This window comes from Wasmannia auropunctata, unplaced genomic scaffold (genome assembly GCF_000956235.1).
Source record: "Wasmannia auropunctata unplaced genomic scaffold, wasmannia.A_1.0 LD336099.1, whole genome shotgun sequence".
In the NCBI taxonomy this organism is placed as follows: domain Eukaryota; kingdom Metazoa; phylum Arthropoda; class Insecta; order Hymenoptera; family Formicidae; genus Wasmannia; species Wasmannia auropunctata.
In genome coordinates, this window is record NW_012026791.1 from 1,485,449 (window position 1) to 1,502,557 (window position 17,109).

The 17,109-nt window shown below is 33.8% G+C and overlaps 3 protein-coding genes across 4 annotated transcripts; 2 read left to right on the forward strand and 1 right to left on the reverse strand.

Annotated features, from left to right (window-relative positions):
• Positions 1–783: 783 nt before the first annotated feature.
• Positions 784–4,515, forward strand: LOC105462443. The gene is made up of 3 exons (XM_011709042.1): positions 784–3,041; positions 3,300–3,620; positions 3,987–4,515. Exons 1-3 carry the CDS (start codon positions 2,721–2,723, stop codon positions 4,203–4,205), a joined length of 861 nt encoding a protein of 286 aa, XP_011707344.1. The 5' UTR covers positions 784–2,720; the 3' UTR covers positions 4,206–4,515.
• Positions 4,516–4,760: 245 nt separating this feature from the next.
• On the reverse strand, positions 4,761–10,256 carry LOC105462442 (nuclear pore complex protein DDB_G0274915 homolog). 2 transcript variants are annotated; one of them, XM_011709040.1, is made up of 5 exons: positions 9,980–10,256; positions 6,480–7,406; positions 5,833–5,950; positions 5,109–5,283; positions 4,761–4,968 (listed from the first exon to the last, which is right to left on the reverse strand). In XM_011709040.1, exons 1-5 carry the CDS (start codon positions 10,068–10,070, stop codon positions 4,780–4,782), a joined length of 1,500 nt encoding a protein of 499 aa, XP_011707342.1. In that variant the 5' UTR covers positions 10,071–10,256; the 3' UTR covers positions 4,761–4,779. The 2 variants fall into 2 exon arrangements, with proteins under 2 accessions (XP_011707342.1, XP_011707343.1); XM_011709041.1 differs by having other exon boundaries at positions 4,879–5,022.
• Positions 10,257–13,808: 3,552 nt separating this feature from the next.
• LOC105462444 lies at positions 13,809–16,957 on the forward strand. The gene is made up of 5 exons (XM_011709043.1): positions 13,809–14,028; positions 14,985–15,212; positions 15,305–15,489; positions 15,869–15,929; positions 16,261–16,957. Exons 1-4 carry the CDS (start codon positions 13,971–13,973, stop codon positions 15,893–15,895), a joined length of 498 nt encoding a protein of 165 aa, XP_011707345.1. The 5' UTR covers positions 13,809–13,970; the 3' UTR covers positions 15,896–15,929; positions 16,261–16,957.
• The last annotated feature ends 152 nt before the right edge of the window (positions 16,958–17,109 follow it).

Here is a 17,109-nt window from a genome sequence, read left to right on the forward strand (position 1 = left end):
CCTCCCCCTCACGATCCGTCACTAGAAAAACAGCCGTAAATGTCATTCTTTCCAGGACGAAGCACGGTTTTAAACCCGTCCACCGGTTATTTCTGGCGAGCCTTTCCTCGTGGCGAAAGGAAGGGTGCAAACGCGCCGCGGAAGAAGTTTCTGTTTTCTCGGAAACCGTTCGTCAAAGAGCCATATGTCACATCCTAAACGAGTCTTGTAATTCGTATGGCAGCGGTGCCGGGGCGGCATGAGAAAATTAACGGCGGTCTCCGCGACGTCTCGCTTAAAATAACGAATACATATTTTCATAATTTCCGTATTTTAAAATGCAGATTTATTAAATTTAAACTCTAATAATACGTGTCCTTTAATTATATATAAACAAATTTGATGAAGTAAATCTTAAAAATATGATTTAAATTATTCTTAACAATTCTGCCAACAAATATGGATTATTCCTTAATTATATCAAATGCACAAATCGGTAAGGAAAAACTGACCAGCATAACGCTGAAATTTATATCAACGTGAAACTGTTATTGACATTTTACCGAGTTTTACCACAGAGTTTTCTGCGTGTAATTCAATTATAATCCAATGAATAATTATGTTCATAATATTTCAGGTTTATTACAATATTCATAAATGTCAAAACAATTTTATGGCATGGTTATGGTAATTTATTGATATACAAAATTTACATACCAATAAATTACTCATAATTCGATATTTTATAAGCTCCGCTATAAATATTAATCGTTTAATTAAGATAAAATTATTTTTATTGCGTTTAATTTTTTTTACTCGTTATAAACAAGTTAATAATATTTTTATAAAAATATCATTATTAAACATTTAAATGTACTTTTAATGTAATCAGCCACATTATCGACGCACTATTTATACCTAAATTACATTAAAAGCCTTTCTTTTTCAGTTATAAATCGTTTTATCCGTTTTAATTTATATTGTTTATTCTCGCTCTGAGTTCGGCATTTACGAATAACGACGCTTCGCGAAGCACGTTCCGCGGGAGCATAAACAGCCTTGGGCCAAAACATTAATTTGCGGCATATTTACACTGTCAAGATACGTTTCCGAGTATTCCGCTGGTGATTCTCCAATAATGCGAGCCCGATTAGGCATGCTACATTAGGTACTCCGTTTTCTCCGTCCGCTCCGTTCGCTCCGTCGACGGGTAAATGCTCGTAAGAAATCGGCCGAGGGTGCTCGGAAAGCCGGAAACTGGTAAAAACACGCGTGGAAAAAAAGGGCATATATTTATACAGTCGGCAAGCAAACGCGTAAGGTTTAATTGTGCGAGAACAGCAGGAATTCTCTTGGAGTGCGGTTTTTACGCAGAGTCGTGTCGCGACAGTCGGACACTTCTTTCCCGAGGAAACGGCGGACAATGTCGCGGAGCTCGCCGGGAATCGGTTACAAATTAGTCACCGGCGCGTTTCGTTTCCTCGGAAATAAGGATTCTTCGGTCGCAGCGGAATACTCTCGCGCCTTAATGAGGATTCTGCGTCATTGCGCGACCGCGTGATGCCCGTGAGTCTCGTAATCGGCGATCTTACGAAGGGGATTTACGTAACGCGATATCCTGCGGTTACCTTGCAGCGACGATCCGCCACTGCATAATTGCATCTTTGGCAGGAACGACTTAAGCGCGATCGCGATGTGCAGCGGCACGAACGTTTGGCGCCTCCGCTATGTACGGGTGAATCATTATTTCGCGAGGCACGAAATACACAGGCACACACAGGAAAGGACGACACCGTTCGAACTGTCTCTCTAATTTATTCCTTGCACAATTGATCCCGCGCCGCTTCTAATAAATAATCAAATCGAACGACGGGGGTAAAATCTTTTAAGCCTTTTTAACGTTGAAATAATAAGAGAATAGCCCTAAGAACAACGACGGCGATCGGCGAGGAGGGTCGCCATGGCTTCGCAGGGCTGAGAGGGGCAACAAGAGTTTTAATGAATCTCAATGAGGTCGTTGCGCTCTTTGTTTGCGCTGGGATTTAGCCAAACGTTGAGGGTGACAGGATTCGAAATTACTTTAGCACTGACGTGCCGGCTGCAACGGGCCATAACGGGGTGCATTTTAGAGCGAACACTTCGCTCATCGTAACAGGCGCGAGATAATGTCATTCATGGGCATTCACCGTACCCTCCGCTAAGCTATTCACAATGAATCATTATTACAGCGGACCTTTGTTCAGTGCGAAAGTAAGTGTACCTTTACAGGAAGTGGCGGACTAAGCGTTGTAATATACATATTAGATTACTCCCGTTTCTAATGTTAATGTTAATCACATATTCAAATATCGTAACGCTTCTGGAATATATTCCAGAAACTGTTAACAATGGAAATTTATATACGTACATACATCTTATTTCCGAGAAGATGTAATCGTAACTAGCAACGTAAAATTCTTATTTGTCAATTCCGTTTACGATCTTATTTACATATAATGGTCGTTTTATATTAGTTATACTTATGAATCTAGCGATATCGATCTCAGGAAGCAATTAAAATCACTGGTCCGAATCCTTCGAGAAAGGTACATATTTGCTTCTTCGAGTCCGTCTTTGTTACGCTTTACGAGTTGGAGGCCATTCCAATTTTCTGCAATAATGATTGTCATTACTAGTATATACATCCGCTTTGAGTATTTATCCCTTCCTTGAAACAACATGCACAGTGATAGAAGTATTTTATGAAAAATCAGTGTCCCCAGTGTGTTCGCAAACGAACGATGAAAATGCAAACGAGAGTAATTCTCGCCGGTTGTTTCGTGATCGTGATGTTCAACGACTTTGGCACGAGTGTCGAAGTTTCGTCGAAGATCGATTTGGATTCTAACGAAAATGAGGAAAAATTAGGTAACTCGACCTTCGGCACGGTCATAAATTCAAAGAAATCTGCTAGTCCACCGGAATCAGTCTTGCGTGCGCCTAAACCATCGACATTCATCTGGCGTAATGGCGAGCTCATAAAAGCAAGTGAACCGAGAAAAAGAAGGATCTATCCATCGCACGTGAGTAATGGACACAAAAAAATGATTACAATGGTAATGGTTACAAAAAAAATAATTACACAGTCTCGTAAATTGCGAGTTGATATTTATTGTCAGTTTTGTACAAAACAACACGAATGTATTGACACTGGAAGACAAAATTAAGAATAATGCAATTTATTTGATTAACTAATCCAAATATATGTAACAGAATTGATTAGATGACGTTCGTAAAGAATTATTTTCTTCAAGAATTATAAATTCTATATTTTTTTATAGGATAATTCAGCAAAACAACCAAAAATAATCAATAACATTCAAGTTGTTGTAAACACCAACGATAGTATACCAAGTGAAAATTCTTGCGAATATGGAATATGTAACGTGTCCGTTTCCTCGAAACCAGACGAGAATGGAAATATTGTCACCGAGGTGCATCTGAGCATTATCACGAAAGCAAAACTGAACACTAAGATCGAAGATGTTCCGGTAATCAATGGTTTTCGAGGTGTCAGTCAGGATGATAAACAACCAATTTTTCATTCAATAAATTCCCCACGTTCAATGCATACGCATTTGTATCGTAACAATATTCCACAGGTGACAAAATTTGTTTGTCTTGTTATATAAGATTTAATTTATATAAGAATTATTATTAGTGATTAAAACTCACTTTTGATGATCTATAATTTGTGCATAGATTTTAGAATTTTATTTATAATTTTATATGCCATTTAAATATATTTGAGTATTTTAATGCATATTTTATGTGCAAAAATATATATATTTTTTAATTTTTCAAATATTTTTTATAGTACATAAAATTATAAATCGAATTTTATTTCTTTAATAGTTTAATACACAAATAGAAAGGTCATCTAAAGTGAGTTTAAAACATTTATAATAAGTATCTCCCTTGTAATATTTTAATATTAAAAAAAAAATGCTCTTTTTCTACTGTAATAGATTCAAACTAATTATCATGGATATGGCCAGCCCTGGTACGGACAAACTTTTCGACAGCCGCAAATGTATTGGAATTATCATTTTGGAAATCAAGATAACGTAGGATTGCGGGATCAAAAAATGTGGCCGCGAGATAGGCCCGTAGTGGATGATAAGATTGAACCACCGCTTAGCAAAACCAAACCCAATGACGAGACAAATTATAAAATAATTTATTAAATTGTAAAGTATTAATAATGTAAGTACTGCTATAATATTCATATGGATCACGATTATTAAGAATTGTCATTGTAATAAAATTAAAAATTCATTATAAAAGCATCAAGAGTTCAGTTTATGTATTATATATATATATAGCAGATACAATAATAAGAATATATTTAAGTATAGAAATAAAAATTAAATGCAGAATAGTCAACTATTACATTTACTCGATATTACTCGAGTAGAAAATAACGCTAACATAAGAAAGCTTTAAGATTTGTCAATGTGTATCGCAAGCAATTCTCGCTCGCGGACAGATAAACAATCAAATTATTAACAATTATAGAAAATCATATAAAAGCTATAACTTTAAATTTCTGCACAAAAAGAATATTAGTTCTATAAGAAACTTGAGTATTTTGAGTATGTGACATCTTACAAATATTTGAGTCTGAGTTTCGAGAATCCTATGTCACAATTTGAATTTCTAACATCAACAATTTTGAATTATAAAATTATCATATATAGCACACGATAGTAAATTAATGATTTTAAAAATTAAAGACACAATTATGAGCGATTAATTTAATTAATCATGCACAGTGCGGAAAGAAACTCTTCCGTTGTCATTAACGCCAGTAATCGAAGACTTATGATTAATCGGCTTGCCATCCGGACCGGTCACGCTGGAGGAGCTAGAACTAGCAAATACTCCGTAGCTGTTACCCGATGGCGCGGGAAGATCATCAGCAAATCTGGATTCTATTCCTGGAGCAGCCTATGATGGAGAGATCGCCGGAGATAATAAAGACTATATTGAGAAGGCTGGCATCTGATTGTGTGCAAAATGAAGCATATTAACTGGACAATTTCTGTATTGCCATTTTTCGTGCGATAAAAAAAAAACGTAAGACTCACAGGATTGATTTGGCCACTCTGGTAACCACCGTATGGACCTAAGCCAATGCTGGCGCTCGCAACCTGCGGTACGCCACTGCCGTAATTCCCGTCGCCGCCGTAATTCCCGCCACCGTAATTTCCGCCACCGTATTTAGCGGCTTCGCTGGCCAAACGATTGTGGAAATCCATGTTGCTATACAATATACATTCATTTACGATATGCTTTAGGAATCTACATGAGTAATATAGCTTGCGATAGAATAATTAAAGATATTGGTGAGATGCGAATGCTTCTTCTCGGCCTTCATGATAAAAATCTATGGACGATTCCTAAAGTGAAATGATACGTGGGAGGAAACATCATCAAAAGCGCAAATAAAAACTTTACAGTAACCAATTATAGAGATAATGCTGTTTTGACATGAAACAAAATATTATAGACAAGAAGTTTAACTTTAAATTTAAAATAATTTGTTCGAAATATTTTTAAAAAATATTCCCTGAACATATTTATTAATAAAAGTAATCTAAAATTCATGTCTAGAGGAAAAAGAAATTTATTTTAATTACGTGACAGAATTGAAGAAGTTTCCTGTGTTAAATGTTAAAACGAGATCGAAATTGTATAAGGGCAAATGAGATTTCATGAAAAATAATTTCACAGAGAATTTCACTCAAATTAATTTCAATGCTTCGAAGCTTAAGATCAGTCATTTGCAACTTATATTACTCGAAGACTTACGCCTGATGTTGCGCCTCGATCTGCGCTTGAATTTGTTTGAACATATCAAGTGAGGGATCATTAAAATTGGGAAATTGTCCTGGATAAAAGAATCCGGGTCCTGCATTATACAACGGATCTGCGAAAAATAGAGTACACGATAAGATACAAATAACGGGATATCACGTGAAAATCATGCATATACATGCGATTACATTCAGTTATAAATTTACATAGACCAAAGTGTAAGTACCTAAATAAATAAAGAAATAAATATATGTATAAATGCACACACATAAATAAATAAATATATAAATAAATATATATATAAATGTACAAACGCACGCGTATATAAATAAATAAATAAATAAATAAATGTCGAAAATTATTATCACGACATTAACCGCTTTATATAAAATATAATTATGTTCGACAGAATATCATGCATTTTTAAAAGAACATCAGCACGACTTCGTCAAACAAATTTTGAGATACGTAATTCTGTCTCTTCTTTGCCTTTGCTATCCAATTGATTTCATTCTTTTTGCCGATCTTTTACAAACACCGAGAGAAATGTCCAAACCACAGCATGCAACCCCGATTCATTCATTATCCTCCGAAATTCTGAGTCAGTCTTCGTCCTTGGATCTTTGGGTTCATGCTCGTACCTCCGCCGAAATTGTATCCCTTCTGAGGCGAGTTATCCTTTAGTGAATTATCCTGGTTCGGTGAGTTATCCTGAAATCCTCCTCGATTATCGAGAGACGGTGATCCCATCGGTGAGGCCATCGTAGGAAATGATTCCATCGTCGGATAGCCCATTGTTGGATATGCCATTGTTGGATATCCCATTGTCGGATATGTCGGATATGTCGGATACGTCGGATACGTCGGATATCCAAAACTTCCGGCGGACGCGCCTGCAGACGCGAATCCTGGCCCGTTGTTTGTACCGGTCCATGCATAATTCGGGTTATAAGGTGGTGCATTGTTTAATCCGGGATAACCGAAATAGGGATCGAAACCTGAACCATAACCGCCAAAACCAGATCCGAATCCAGGTCCAAATCCGGGTCCGAATCCAGGAGCGCCAAAGTACGGTCCAGGAGTTGGCGCTTTGTCGTCCTTAGACGATGGTTCAGGTTTCTTAGTGGAGTCTTCAGGTTCGGGTTCATCGTTATTCGAGCGTGACTGAATGTCGCTCTTCGTCGTACTTTCTGGAGTTGTGCTAGTCGTTGGCGTAGTGGACGGAGTTGTTGGAGTAGTGACAGGAGTAGTACTGGCGGAGGTGGAAGTTGGAGTGGTTGTGGGAGACGTCGCCTCTGTGGTTGGTTCGGTAGTCGGGGTTGTAGGCGACGTTGGAGGTGTAGTTGATGATGGTGTGGTTGATGATGGTGTGGTCGATGACGGTGTGGTCGATGATGGTGTGGTGGATGATGGTGTGGTTGTGGGTTCTGTTGTCGAGGAGGTCGTTGTAGTTTCTTGAGTAGTAGTGGGTTTGGTGGTGCTCTCACCATTCGAATCATCGATTTCTCGCTTCAACCTGGACATTGCGGCAAAACGGGCCGGTGGTCTATCGACGCGTAGTCCTCCGTCTTCGAGAAACGAAAACAGAAGAGCAATTCTTTATCGATTGTTGCTGTTTGAGATGAAACTCGTATGATTCTCAGCTAGTTGAAATAGCATTGTTAGTGCAACATGTCTTGTGAGCGTATCTTGAAATTCCATCACCCGTGAGAACACGTAACGTGCCAGAAATATTACTAGTCACAATCACATAATTACAATATGCGTATAATAATTCTTAATATAACTGATAATAGATAACATTTAATAGATGTGTTATTGATCACAATATATTGCGCAAATAATGTTTAATAAAGGTAATATGTGGTTCTTAGATACACAATTTAAATATTATATAACATAATATTATATAAAGAGGCAATAACATTCGGGAAACGATATTTAAAAATCACTTAGATATAAAATATACGACAATAGAAATCTTGATTTTTAAATTCAGAATCCCTCTTAAACTAATTTATAATATTAACCATCAGTCTCTATCAAATTATTAAAAAATTTGCCAATTAAAATAAAGTTTGCAAATAAATTGTGCTTATTGCTGACTCATCTTCAACCTAATCGTAAATAATAATATTTAATTATGTGTAATACGTGATTGCGATAATTAATCAGGCAATTAATCATGCAATATTGAAGTTCTGCAGTCACGTTAATTTGATAAATCACGTATTACTGCATTTTTTTCGATAATATCACGATGTTTACAATCACGAAAAGTAAACTGATTTTTATGTAGTACGTTTCATTCATACATTTCATCTTATTTATTAATATCGTATTTAAATACAGCTATTAAAACATTTTTGGCTTACCTTTCTGTTATTCAATTATTTCATTGCTACAAAGACACATGTTATAGTATAAATTACCATTTTATATTAAAAAATACGTTTTACTGATAAATCCCTTCTGTTTAAACACATATCTTGATAAAATTAGTGCCGTATATTTTATATATTTATCAATAAGATAGGAATAATCGTGTAGTATATGAGAGATTACGAGAAGATAGTGAAAAAGAAAGTATCTTCTCGTGGGTCAAGGTAAAGGACGAAATGAGGTCACGGTCTGCGGGCGTCAAATTATCTTCATTTGGCTAGCAGTGTGAACAGTTACGCATGAATTTATATGCGCAGACGAGCATGCTGCAACACGGGAAGCGCTTGGTTGCACACGCGAACATCAATCTTGGTTATCACGATCAATATCGTTTTCAACAGTCGCGACAATTTAATCACGCGCAACATTGACGATATTAATACAACAATCCTCTATATTTCTAGACACTTCATTTTCATGGAGCAATCGGAGCAGATGATTTTTCAGTTACGACGAATAAAGTTATTTATACACATAGTAATTTATACACAAGCATGGTATTATTTTCATTTTCTAATTGTCATATATTTTTATATAAAAATTATGTTTATTATGTGAATAAAATATTGAGAATGACACAAGGCGTACATAATAAATTTTTAATTTTTTAATAAAAGCTAAAATATAATAATTATAGTTTAAATTTATATCATATATTTTTTTAAAAGTTACTATTAATAAATAACTAATTTTAAAAAAGAAGAAAAGAAACTAAATGAGTAAGTTACATCATGCAAATCAACATATTTGCACAAATAAATCGTAAATTATTATAAACTATCACAAGCTACTGGAAAAAAAAAGATTATTTATAGTGACCTAACGATGAGTCATTGGAATGTCTCTAAACAGTTTTTTGGCGAATTAGTGACTATTTATAGCAAAAGAGTTAACGCTGTAAATAAAGAGGATTACCATCTCGCGCCGTTTATTTTTCAAAGTATCACTATCTACAATCGTAAAACTTCTGAATGTTTACGTGCAGAAAGAGAATGTCAGCAGCTTAATAGTAAGCCTCCTCTTCGGCGTTGATTAAAATCATGAAATCACATATCCGGCATGTGTTATCGAATTCGTTGTATGGAATTTTGCCGCGTTTGCTAATCTCGCAATTATCCTGAAATTCCCGCGCACCGTCAGCTATTTTTACTTAAACACACGACGTTGCCATTATGTAACTTAACAGACTTTAATTTTTATTAACCTTGATGTTTGCAGCAACATGCAATTTCTTTTGAATAATTTCATTCGGTTAACTATACTATTAGCACGGCAGAACTAGTTCGAATTCATTTATACATACTACGTCACATTCGATTGCATAAAACTAAAAAAATTCAATAAAAGTAATCGAAGATGTGTATGTGTGGAAGAAAAAAAATGTTATTATGCATTGAATTCATGATTTCTTTTAACTGTAATGAATATGTTGCTTTCTAGCATGTAGTTCATCTTTCCACTTTGTTTTTCTAAATGTTAGTATATTGTAGCAAACATTTATAATAAAAAATTAAAAAAAAAATAAGACATTCTCACACAAAAATATTTTAATATTAAGATTGTAATTTAATTATGGATCTTAATTGCGGAAAACAATTAATGTCGAAATATCTGTGTTTGAACATACAGAACATTAGTAAACAAGCGAAAAAATTAAATTCGCTCGTAAGTGAGAAAAATAATGTCCCACGCTACTCACTTCCATAAGGATAACCAAAGGCGGATCGAGCCTCCGTAAAGGATCCTAGAACAGCAACGAGGGCAACCAGCGCGAAGATCTTGCTATCCATCTTTCTAATTGTATCTAGTCGGTGAAGCAAGTCAACGCGGAAAAACCGAGAAATCGTAATGCTTATGTATATTATTGCTAATTATTTATATGTCACCACTGTAATCGCGTAAAGACCGAATGATCCTGATGTTGTCGCAGACTGCGAAAGAATGACTGACTCAGCTGGTGCCGCGATCATCTTATATAGCGTTCACTCGTATTGGCACTTCATTACCACCTCATCCTTGCGATAGCGCGTTCGTGAAAACTTTAAAAGAAATTTTACGTCATACCACCGATAAGCATCGCACACATCGTTATCCTGACATGTTTCCAAAACTTTATCTACATTTATTGCAGCAAAGTTACTGTACATCAATTTCACTCGTAAGCAATTCCATTTTTTAATGTTATTTTGATAAAAATTCGCGAATAAAATTATTTTTTAATCTCGCAATAATATTGAGTTAAAAATAATTGTATCAACATTGGTAATGGTTTTAAATAATTTTACTAATTTTTCTTTTTGTGCAGAAATTTTTGATATAGCTTTCGGTAAAAAAAAAAATATATCATTAAAGCCTATTTACGTAGAAAGTAAGATCGATATTAGTAAAACTCATATTTCTTTGTTTCTACAATCGTTCCGCATTCGTTTAATTTTTACCGTGAATCCTGCTTGTCTTAATAGAATAGAATTTCTCGGACCTTAACAGTGATCTTGCTTGTTATACCACGCCGTCCAAATTCCTGTTACGTTGCTTTTATTTGGGAAAAACACAGTTCTACAACTTGCACCGCGATAACCCTGCGATAGCAGCGTAAGTAAGGAAATAATCATGGACGGCTGAAATGTTTTCATTTGATCATCGATATGTAATCGCAGGATGCAATATCGAAATAATACATTCGACACGTCTGTAAAGGAGAGATCGTAAAGGATTTTTCCATATAGAGAAGTCAGAGCATTAATTATATAGTTAACTATATAGTTTTTCATTCACGCGAGTTTTTAGCGAGCATTTGCATTGATGAGGCTCAAGTTATCGCGTTTATATGCGGAATTGCAATGAAACAGAAAAATGAAGTATTTTTCCATAGTGTTTAACTGATATACATATATGCAGATATATATTTGTTTCGTCTCGTTACACAGAATACACCAAAATATATATTTGCTTTCACAATATTTATCATCATAATATTATTTTCTTCTATAATTTTGATTTTCTGTAATATATTTCGTAATTTTTTCTAATGACTTTCTCTAAATAATGTACAACATGTTTCACGTAATACCTATCCCGGAAGGGTTTTAATTTTCAATTATGTACATATCGGACGCTATTAATACTAATTGAAATAATCAATATGTCTTTCAATTTATTCCTTGCTTATGATTGAAAGAAAAATGCATTAGATAGTATCGAGACTTAGACAGTATAAGCACATCGCTGTTTAAATATGTCTAATATCTCTTTGAGATATCAGAATATTTCTCCGTGACCTATCACATTCTGTATAATCTGATTACAGGTAACTTTAGCTTCCTTTAATTACGAAATCCAACACTATATATTCATCGCTATCAATCATCATTTTTTCACCGGTCGATATTTCACCCAGTATCGTCATTAATAGCGACAATTTGCGCGTGTAATTGTTTTATAAATAATAATGGCCTGTCACCGGGATGATCGCTGGTTTCCACATCCTGTTAGACTGATAATCGATCCAGGATAATCGCGATTACTCGACTCTCTGGCCCCCTTAAACCCGCGCCCGAAGCTCGAGCGCGTATTTTCCAATCAATCGATCAGAGTAATCCTACAAACGATTGATTATCGGCTAGCAGCTAACAAATTAGTACCCTCTCAGTTGCATTCGCGGAACTTCTATGCGCAGTGATGTCTCATTCAAACGAATTATGGTCAGCATGAGTAAAATGTCTTAACGCGATGCACCGCCTTTTACTCACGATATTGTTGCTCGTTTAGTCACGGCGCGACGTGACTCAGGGGCGCACATATTTCGATAAAAATTTTCCATTCCGGTGAAAGATAGTGGAAAAAAAGCTAAGGAGTTGACGTTAACACGAAACAAATAAGTATTATTCACGTTGCAGAGAAATTTAAATTTTTGTACAATTGCATTAATATATACTAATAATACCAAGCGCATTTCTCTATACAATTTCTTTCTCATTTTGTCTTTTAATGTATAATTAAGTAAAAATATTAATTATATAATAAATGGTATTCCAATTTGTGAAGTAATTTTCGTTTAATCAATTTAATTTCATTACCATTTAATAATATTCTATTACAAAACGAGAGTGAAATGTAAAAATTACAAAACAAAATTAAGTTTCTCTCGAATGGATTAAGTCCAAGAACTTTATAATTGATATGTTTTGGATTCTCAATAATAAAGGTCGAAGATATCCGAAAATTCTTTCCAGGATTAATCGCTCGTTTGCCTTGCTAGACAAACTTTTTTCTATTTCAAATAATTGAATGACGCGGCTATTCGGGAAATACCCATCGCGGAACTTGATTACCTTCTACGCAATAATCTGACAGATGCTTTGCGCCTTCCTGACCGCCCCATTGTTTTCGAAAGTAGGATACCACGCTTCGTCTTCGAGCAAAACAAGCGTGACTTGTAGCCAAGTGTGCACGTATTCTATATAATATATTATATATTGATTCATCCTGATCTGTTCAAAGTCAAGATCTATGCGAAACTAAAATTATATAGCATATTTAAAAGATTTTCGTAAAGAGTACAATTTTTATCTAATTAAATAATATTTCTTAATTAAAAATATATGTCGATATATCCATCTATTTCCTAAATATGAAAATTATAAAGTATTTTTAATTGTGACAAATTGAATTAATCTGTGCCATAAATTATAAGATATTAAACAACAAAAAATCTATAGTACCGATTTATAATAAATTATTGGAATATATTATTATTATAAAGAGTATTCTCCAAAAATGTTGTAAACTTTACATTTATCGATACTTTTGGCGTTTGTTAAATATAATCTAAAGCACAAGTTAAGAAATGCGCAGTTGCATTCCGCGAAATAACTTTGACTTTACGGCTACGTTTCAAGTTCATTGTCGGAGCGAAGCGTGTTTAACCTTGCTTAATCATCTGACTCGATGGGTATTTCGTGTAGCCTTCTAGATTTGTATGATTCGTTATGCATTATTAATGATTGAAAGACGTGACATTCTTCATTTAAAGACCAATGACCTCAGCATATTCAATCATTAAGACGGGTGGATATTTAAATAATTCATGTAACGCGTAACTTTCTCTTTCGGATATACTCAATTACGAATGATCGAAACGAATTCGCGTGTAATGCAATCGAGGATTATGTCAAGGAATTTAAATGCATTACGATTCTTTTTCCCGGATATCCGTCGCTAGCAGCGGCAAATATTTACGAAAAGTGCAAGTTTCGTAACAGATTTATACTTGTAAATGTATACTTCTCGGTATTATACTTACATATAATTGACGAGGCGTGTTTACCTGTTGCTGAGCAAACAGAGAATTACTGTACGTTCGTTTTTCCATTATTCTTAGGAATTTTTGGGAATCCCGATAAAAGTATGCCTTTTTCAACTTTTAGCAGATAACACTTTATCTTTATCAAATTCTTATGGTAAAACGCGTGTACAGATACAAAAAGTAACAAAGAGTAGACCACTAACTTATTCTTAGAAGCCAAATATCTGAAGCTGACACGAAGATTCACATCAGCTTGATAATAAGAGATCTATGTTTCTCTGACCGTATATAAGTCGGGGGTACCTAGGAAAGCTCAGTGAAGCTTGCTTTCTTGCTTAAGTGCTTACTCTTACTTGTAGCTCAAGAAATCCAATCGAGCGAAATCATGAAGTGTTTTGTAATATTAGTAATATTCGCCTTTGCGCAGTATCAAGGAACAACAGGTAACAGCTATCATATTTTGTTATACTTTTTCTAATATAATCAGTTTTTGCACAATAAATTGTGCAATATAAAAAAATAGACACGACAAATTATTTGTTTACCATTTTAAAATACTGAGATCTCAATGTGAAATGTAAATAATTGTCCACATTGAAAGTTCGCGCGATTGTTGATTAATGTATAAGCAAAATATTGTAAACGCAAAATAATTTACATGAAAAGGAACTACGTTTGAGTTTACGCGCTCGCCGGATGTCAGGAATATTCTTATATCAATTAATGTATTCTTTTAATGAATGAGTACTGTGTGGATCACACAAATAATATTATAGAACGTAAAATGCATATGCATTTTTAATTGACCGCAGATGAAGAGAATGCCGACAGATAAGTGATCAATTATGCACGTATGAATATAATTAATTCTTGTGACTTATACGACTGTGATAAATCAGAATATATTCCGCGGAGAAAGAAATATTACAAGCGGGAATACCTTTAATTAATCGTTAATTCTCTTCTTTGTATTAGAAATACAAATGATACCTATTGTATCATATACATATATATGTATATAAAACCCGACAAATATGAACATTTCGGGACACAAAGAAAAAGAAAAGAAAATCTTGTGTAAAAATACATCTAACATGCTCATAATTATAATATATTAAATTTTCTTATATTGCTAATAATAATGCATAAAATCTTAATAAATTATAATTATGCATTGTCACGTATATATATAATAACGATATTTCAGAAATTGCGATATTTTTTCTTCATGATTTTTTGATAAATCTTTGATAAGTTTAGAATTTTAATTTTAATGTATTTTCACTAGATAAAATTTAATAAAAGCACCAAGTTGTATTTTTTAAAATATTTCATATATAAAAATTAATTTAATATTTCTTATAAAAAAATTAATTTAAGTATGTATTGTATAATGTAGGTCTTCCCTGTGAAAAACACAACGTATTGCATCGCGTAACACTTAATCCAAGAGATGCATACACAGAGGTAATTGGTGAAATTAACAAATACGAAAAATCCAATCTTCCACTATACCGTGTACTCTCACAAGTAATAGAGGATACTTCACTCTACACAGCACACGAACCAAAAGTCACAGCGTCGCTTTTCAAACTAATACAGAATAACTTTAAAAAGATGATCGACAGTAAGTTTTTGAAATAAATACACAACGATTGTAAAAAATACATCTATTTATCTACTATATAAACGGACATGATAATTGAATATTTATTATAGAAATAGAGAGTATTATTACAAAGTATGGATTTAAGAAAGATCCATCGATATCTGAGACCATCGCACCAGTCGTTGAAACGCAAACTGAGAACATCGCATCAACCGTTAAAACGCAAGTTCCAACGATAAATGTAACTCCAACAGCTTCTACAGTGGGCACATCGACAGTCCCTCAACACTCTACGGTAGTTAGTTTATGTATCACATCTTAAAACATTATCAAAAATATAAAATTTTAATCGTTCCATTATTAAATCTGTTTGTAAAAAGTTTGAGTACATCTCTCTTATTGATTTAAAAGTTATTTGATTTTTTGTTTATATTTTTCTTATGTAAAATCACGTTTTGTACTAAGTATTTGCAAATTTGATGAAGAAGTAGCATTACGAATTAAATCAAATTTTTTACACGTACTAATAAAGCTCTAATAAATATTTATGCGAAGGTTCATTGGATTCACTTACTTGTTTAAAAGTTACTTATTTAAAACTGAAGCAAAATATGATCATTGGCGCTCCATAAACCATTATAAGCTAAATTATTCTTTTGTTCTATTTATTACAGACTTCAGAGAAAGAGCATTCAGAGTGAACACCACTCAGTGCCAGATTCACCTATAAGTATGGTATGTTGAATTTTTTGGAAGTTTATTTTTGCTTCTTTTTCGCGATTGATTTTTTCGTTGCGTTTACTTCGTAAACGGTTATCATCGCATATCTTGACAATTGTATCGAGGGATTAGTGTAATAACAACAGTGTATAATTGTACACATAATTAATTGTACACATTTAAGCAAGTATTAAGCAAGTGTAAGGAAAAGTGTAAAAAATAAAAAGCTAAATAGCGAGCGCGAGGCATCTGTGACGTCTAATAAATATTTTTCGTTTGACCAAATAATCTTTTGTCGTTTTTCTTTAGTTTTTTTTTCAAATTCATATAAATTTATATTTTTTAGGCCCCCCTCAAAATTGTTTCATAGGTCCCTCTCAAATAGGTCCATAAAGAAACGAAGTTTGAAAATAACAAGGATTTGTTAACATCTGAGAGTACTGCATCAAACTACTCAACGGAAGAGAACGCAACTCGAAAACCTACGCCAAATGAAACACATCTTAAACCTGTGATATCTCAACACGTCAAAACAGCCCTGCAGACGACACTTCTGCGTTGGATGCCGACACTTCCAACGCTTCTATGAATCTACAAATTTATTTACGCCAATACTCCTCCATACGATAAAAAGACTATTGAGGTAACATTGATTAACAATAAATAAAACGATCAGACGAAAGAAACATCAGCCTGAAACACCAGTCGAAAATAAAAGAATGCCAACAGTCTCGTTTCACTTAATCGTAACAAAGTTGCTCGAAAATAATAAGAGTGAAAAAAGTACGGCTTGTCTAAACAAGAAAAAATAAGACACAGAAACACGGAATCTTTGATCTTGCATCAGTAAATTATCATTAATAAATCCGTTTATAAGAAAATTATAAGAAAATGTACTGACTCTTTATATATTTTCATAATCAAGTGTTTAAATTTTTTATTCAATCAACTTCTCTTTTTGAGTAACTTCTAATTTTAAATAGTTGCTGTAAAAATCATATTTCAAAAACTCTTCTTATATCTGAAAAAGAAACATTACGCAGCAGTTCTTATTTTTAAATTAGTTTTGCGGACTATATGATTAATTGATTTAAATAGTTGCTACGTTTTCTTATTTTCAACATGTAACCTTAAAAGATTATATGTAATCTAACGTATGTAATACTCATATTATAATAAAATAATTCATATGTAA

What these genes read in the sequence shown, in the direction of transcription:
- LOC105462443 (XM_011709042.1), top strand. Translation starts at nt 2,721, where the DNA reads ATGAAAAATCAGTGTCCCCAGTGTGTTCGCAAACGAACGATGAAAATG. An exon ending in GAAGGATCTATCCATCGCAC is followed by an intron (nt 3,042 to 3,299) that starts GTGAGTAATGGA and finishes ATTTTTTTATAG; the next exon opens with GATAATTCAGCAAAACAACC. An exon ending in ATCGTAACAATATTCCACAG is followed by an intron (nt 3,621 to 3,986) that starts GTGACAAAATTT and finishes CTACTGTAATAG; the next exon opens with ATTCAAACTAATTATCATGG.
- LOC105462444 (XM_011709043.1), top strand. Translation starts at nt 13,971, where the DNA reads ATGAAGTGTTTTGTAATATTAGTAATATTCGCCTTTGCGCAGTATCAA. An exon ending in GCAGTATCAAGGAACAACAG is followed by an intron (nt 14,029 to 14,984) that starts GTAACAGCTATC and finishes TGTATAATGTAG; the next exon opens with GTCTTCCCTGTGAAAAACAC. An exon ending in CTTTAAAAAGATGATCGACA is followed by an intron (nt 15,213 to 15,304) that starts GTAAGTTTTTGA and finishes TATTTATTATAG; the next exon opens with AAATAGAGAGTATTATTACA.
- LOC105462442 (XM_011709040.1), bottom strand. Translation starts at nt 10,070, where the DNA reads ATGGATAGCAAGATCTTCGCGCTGGTTGCCCTCGTTGCTGTTCTAGGA. An exon ending in ATCGAGGCGCAACATCAGGC is followed by an intron (nt 5,284 to 5,832) that starts GTAAGTCTTCGA and finishes TATATTGTATAG; the next exon opens with CAACATGGATTTCCACAATC. An exon ending in AGAGTGGCCAAATCAATCCT is followed by an intron (nt 4,969 to 5,108) that starts GTGAGTCTTACG and finishes TCTCCATCATAG; the next exon opens with GCTGCTCCAGGAATAGAATC.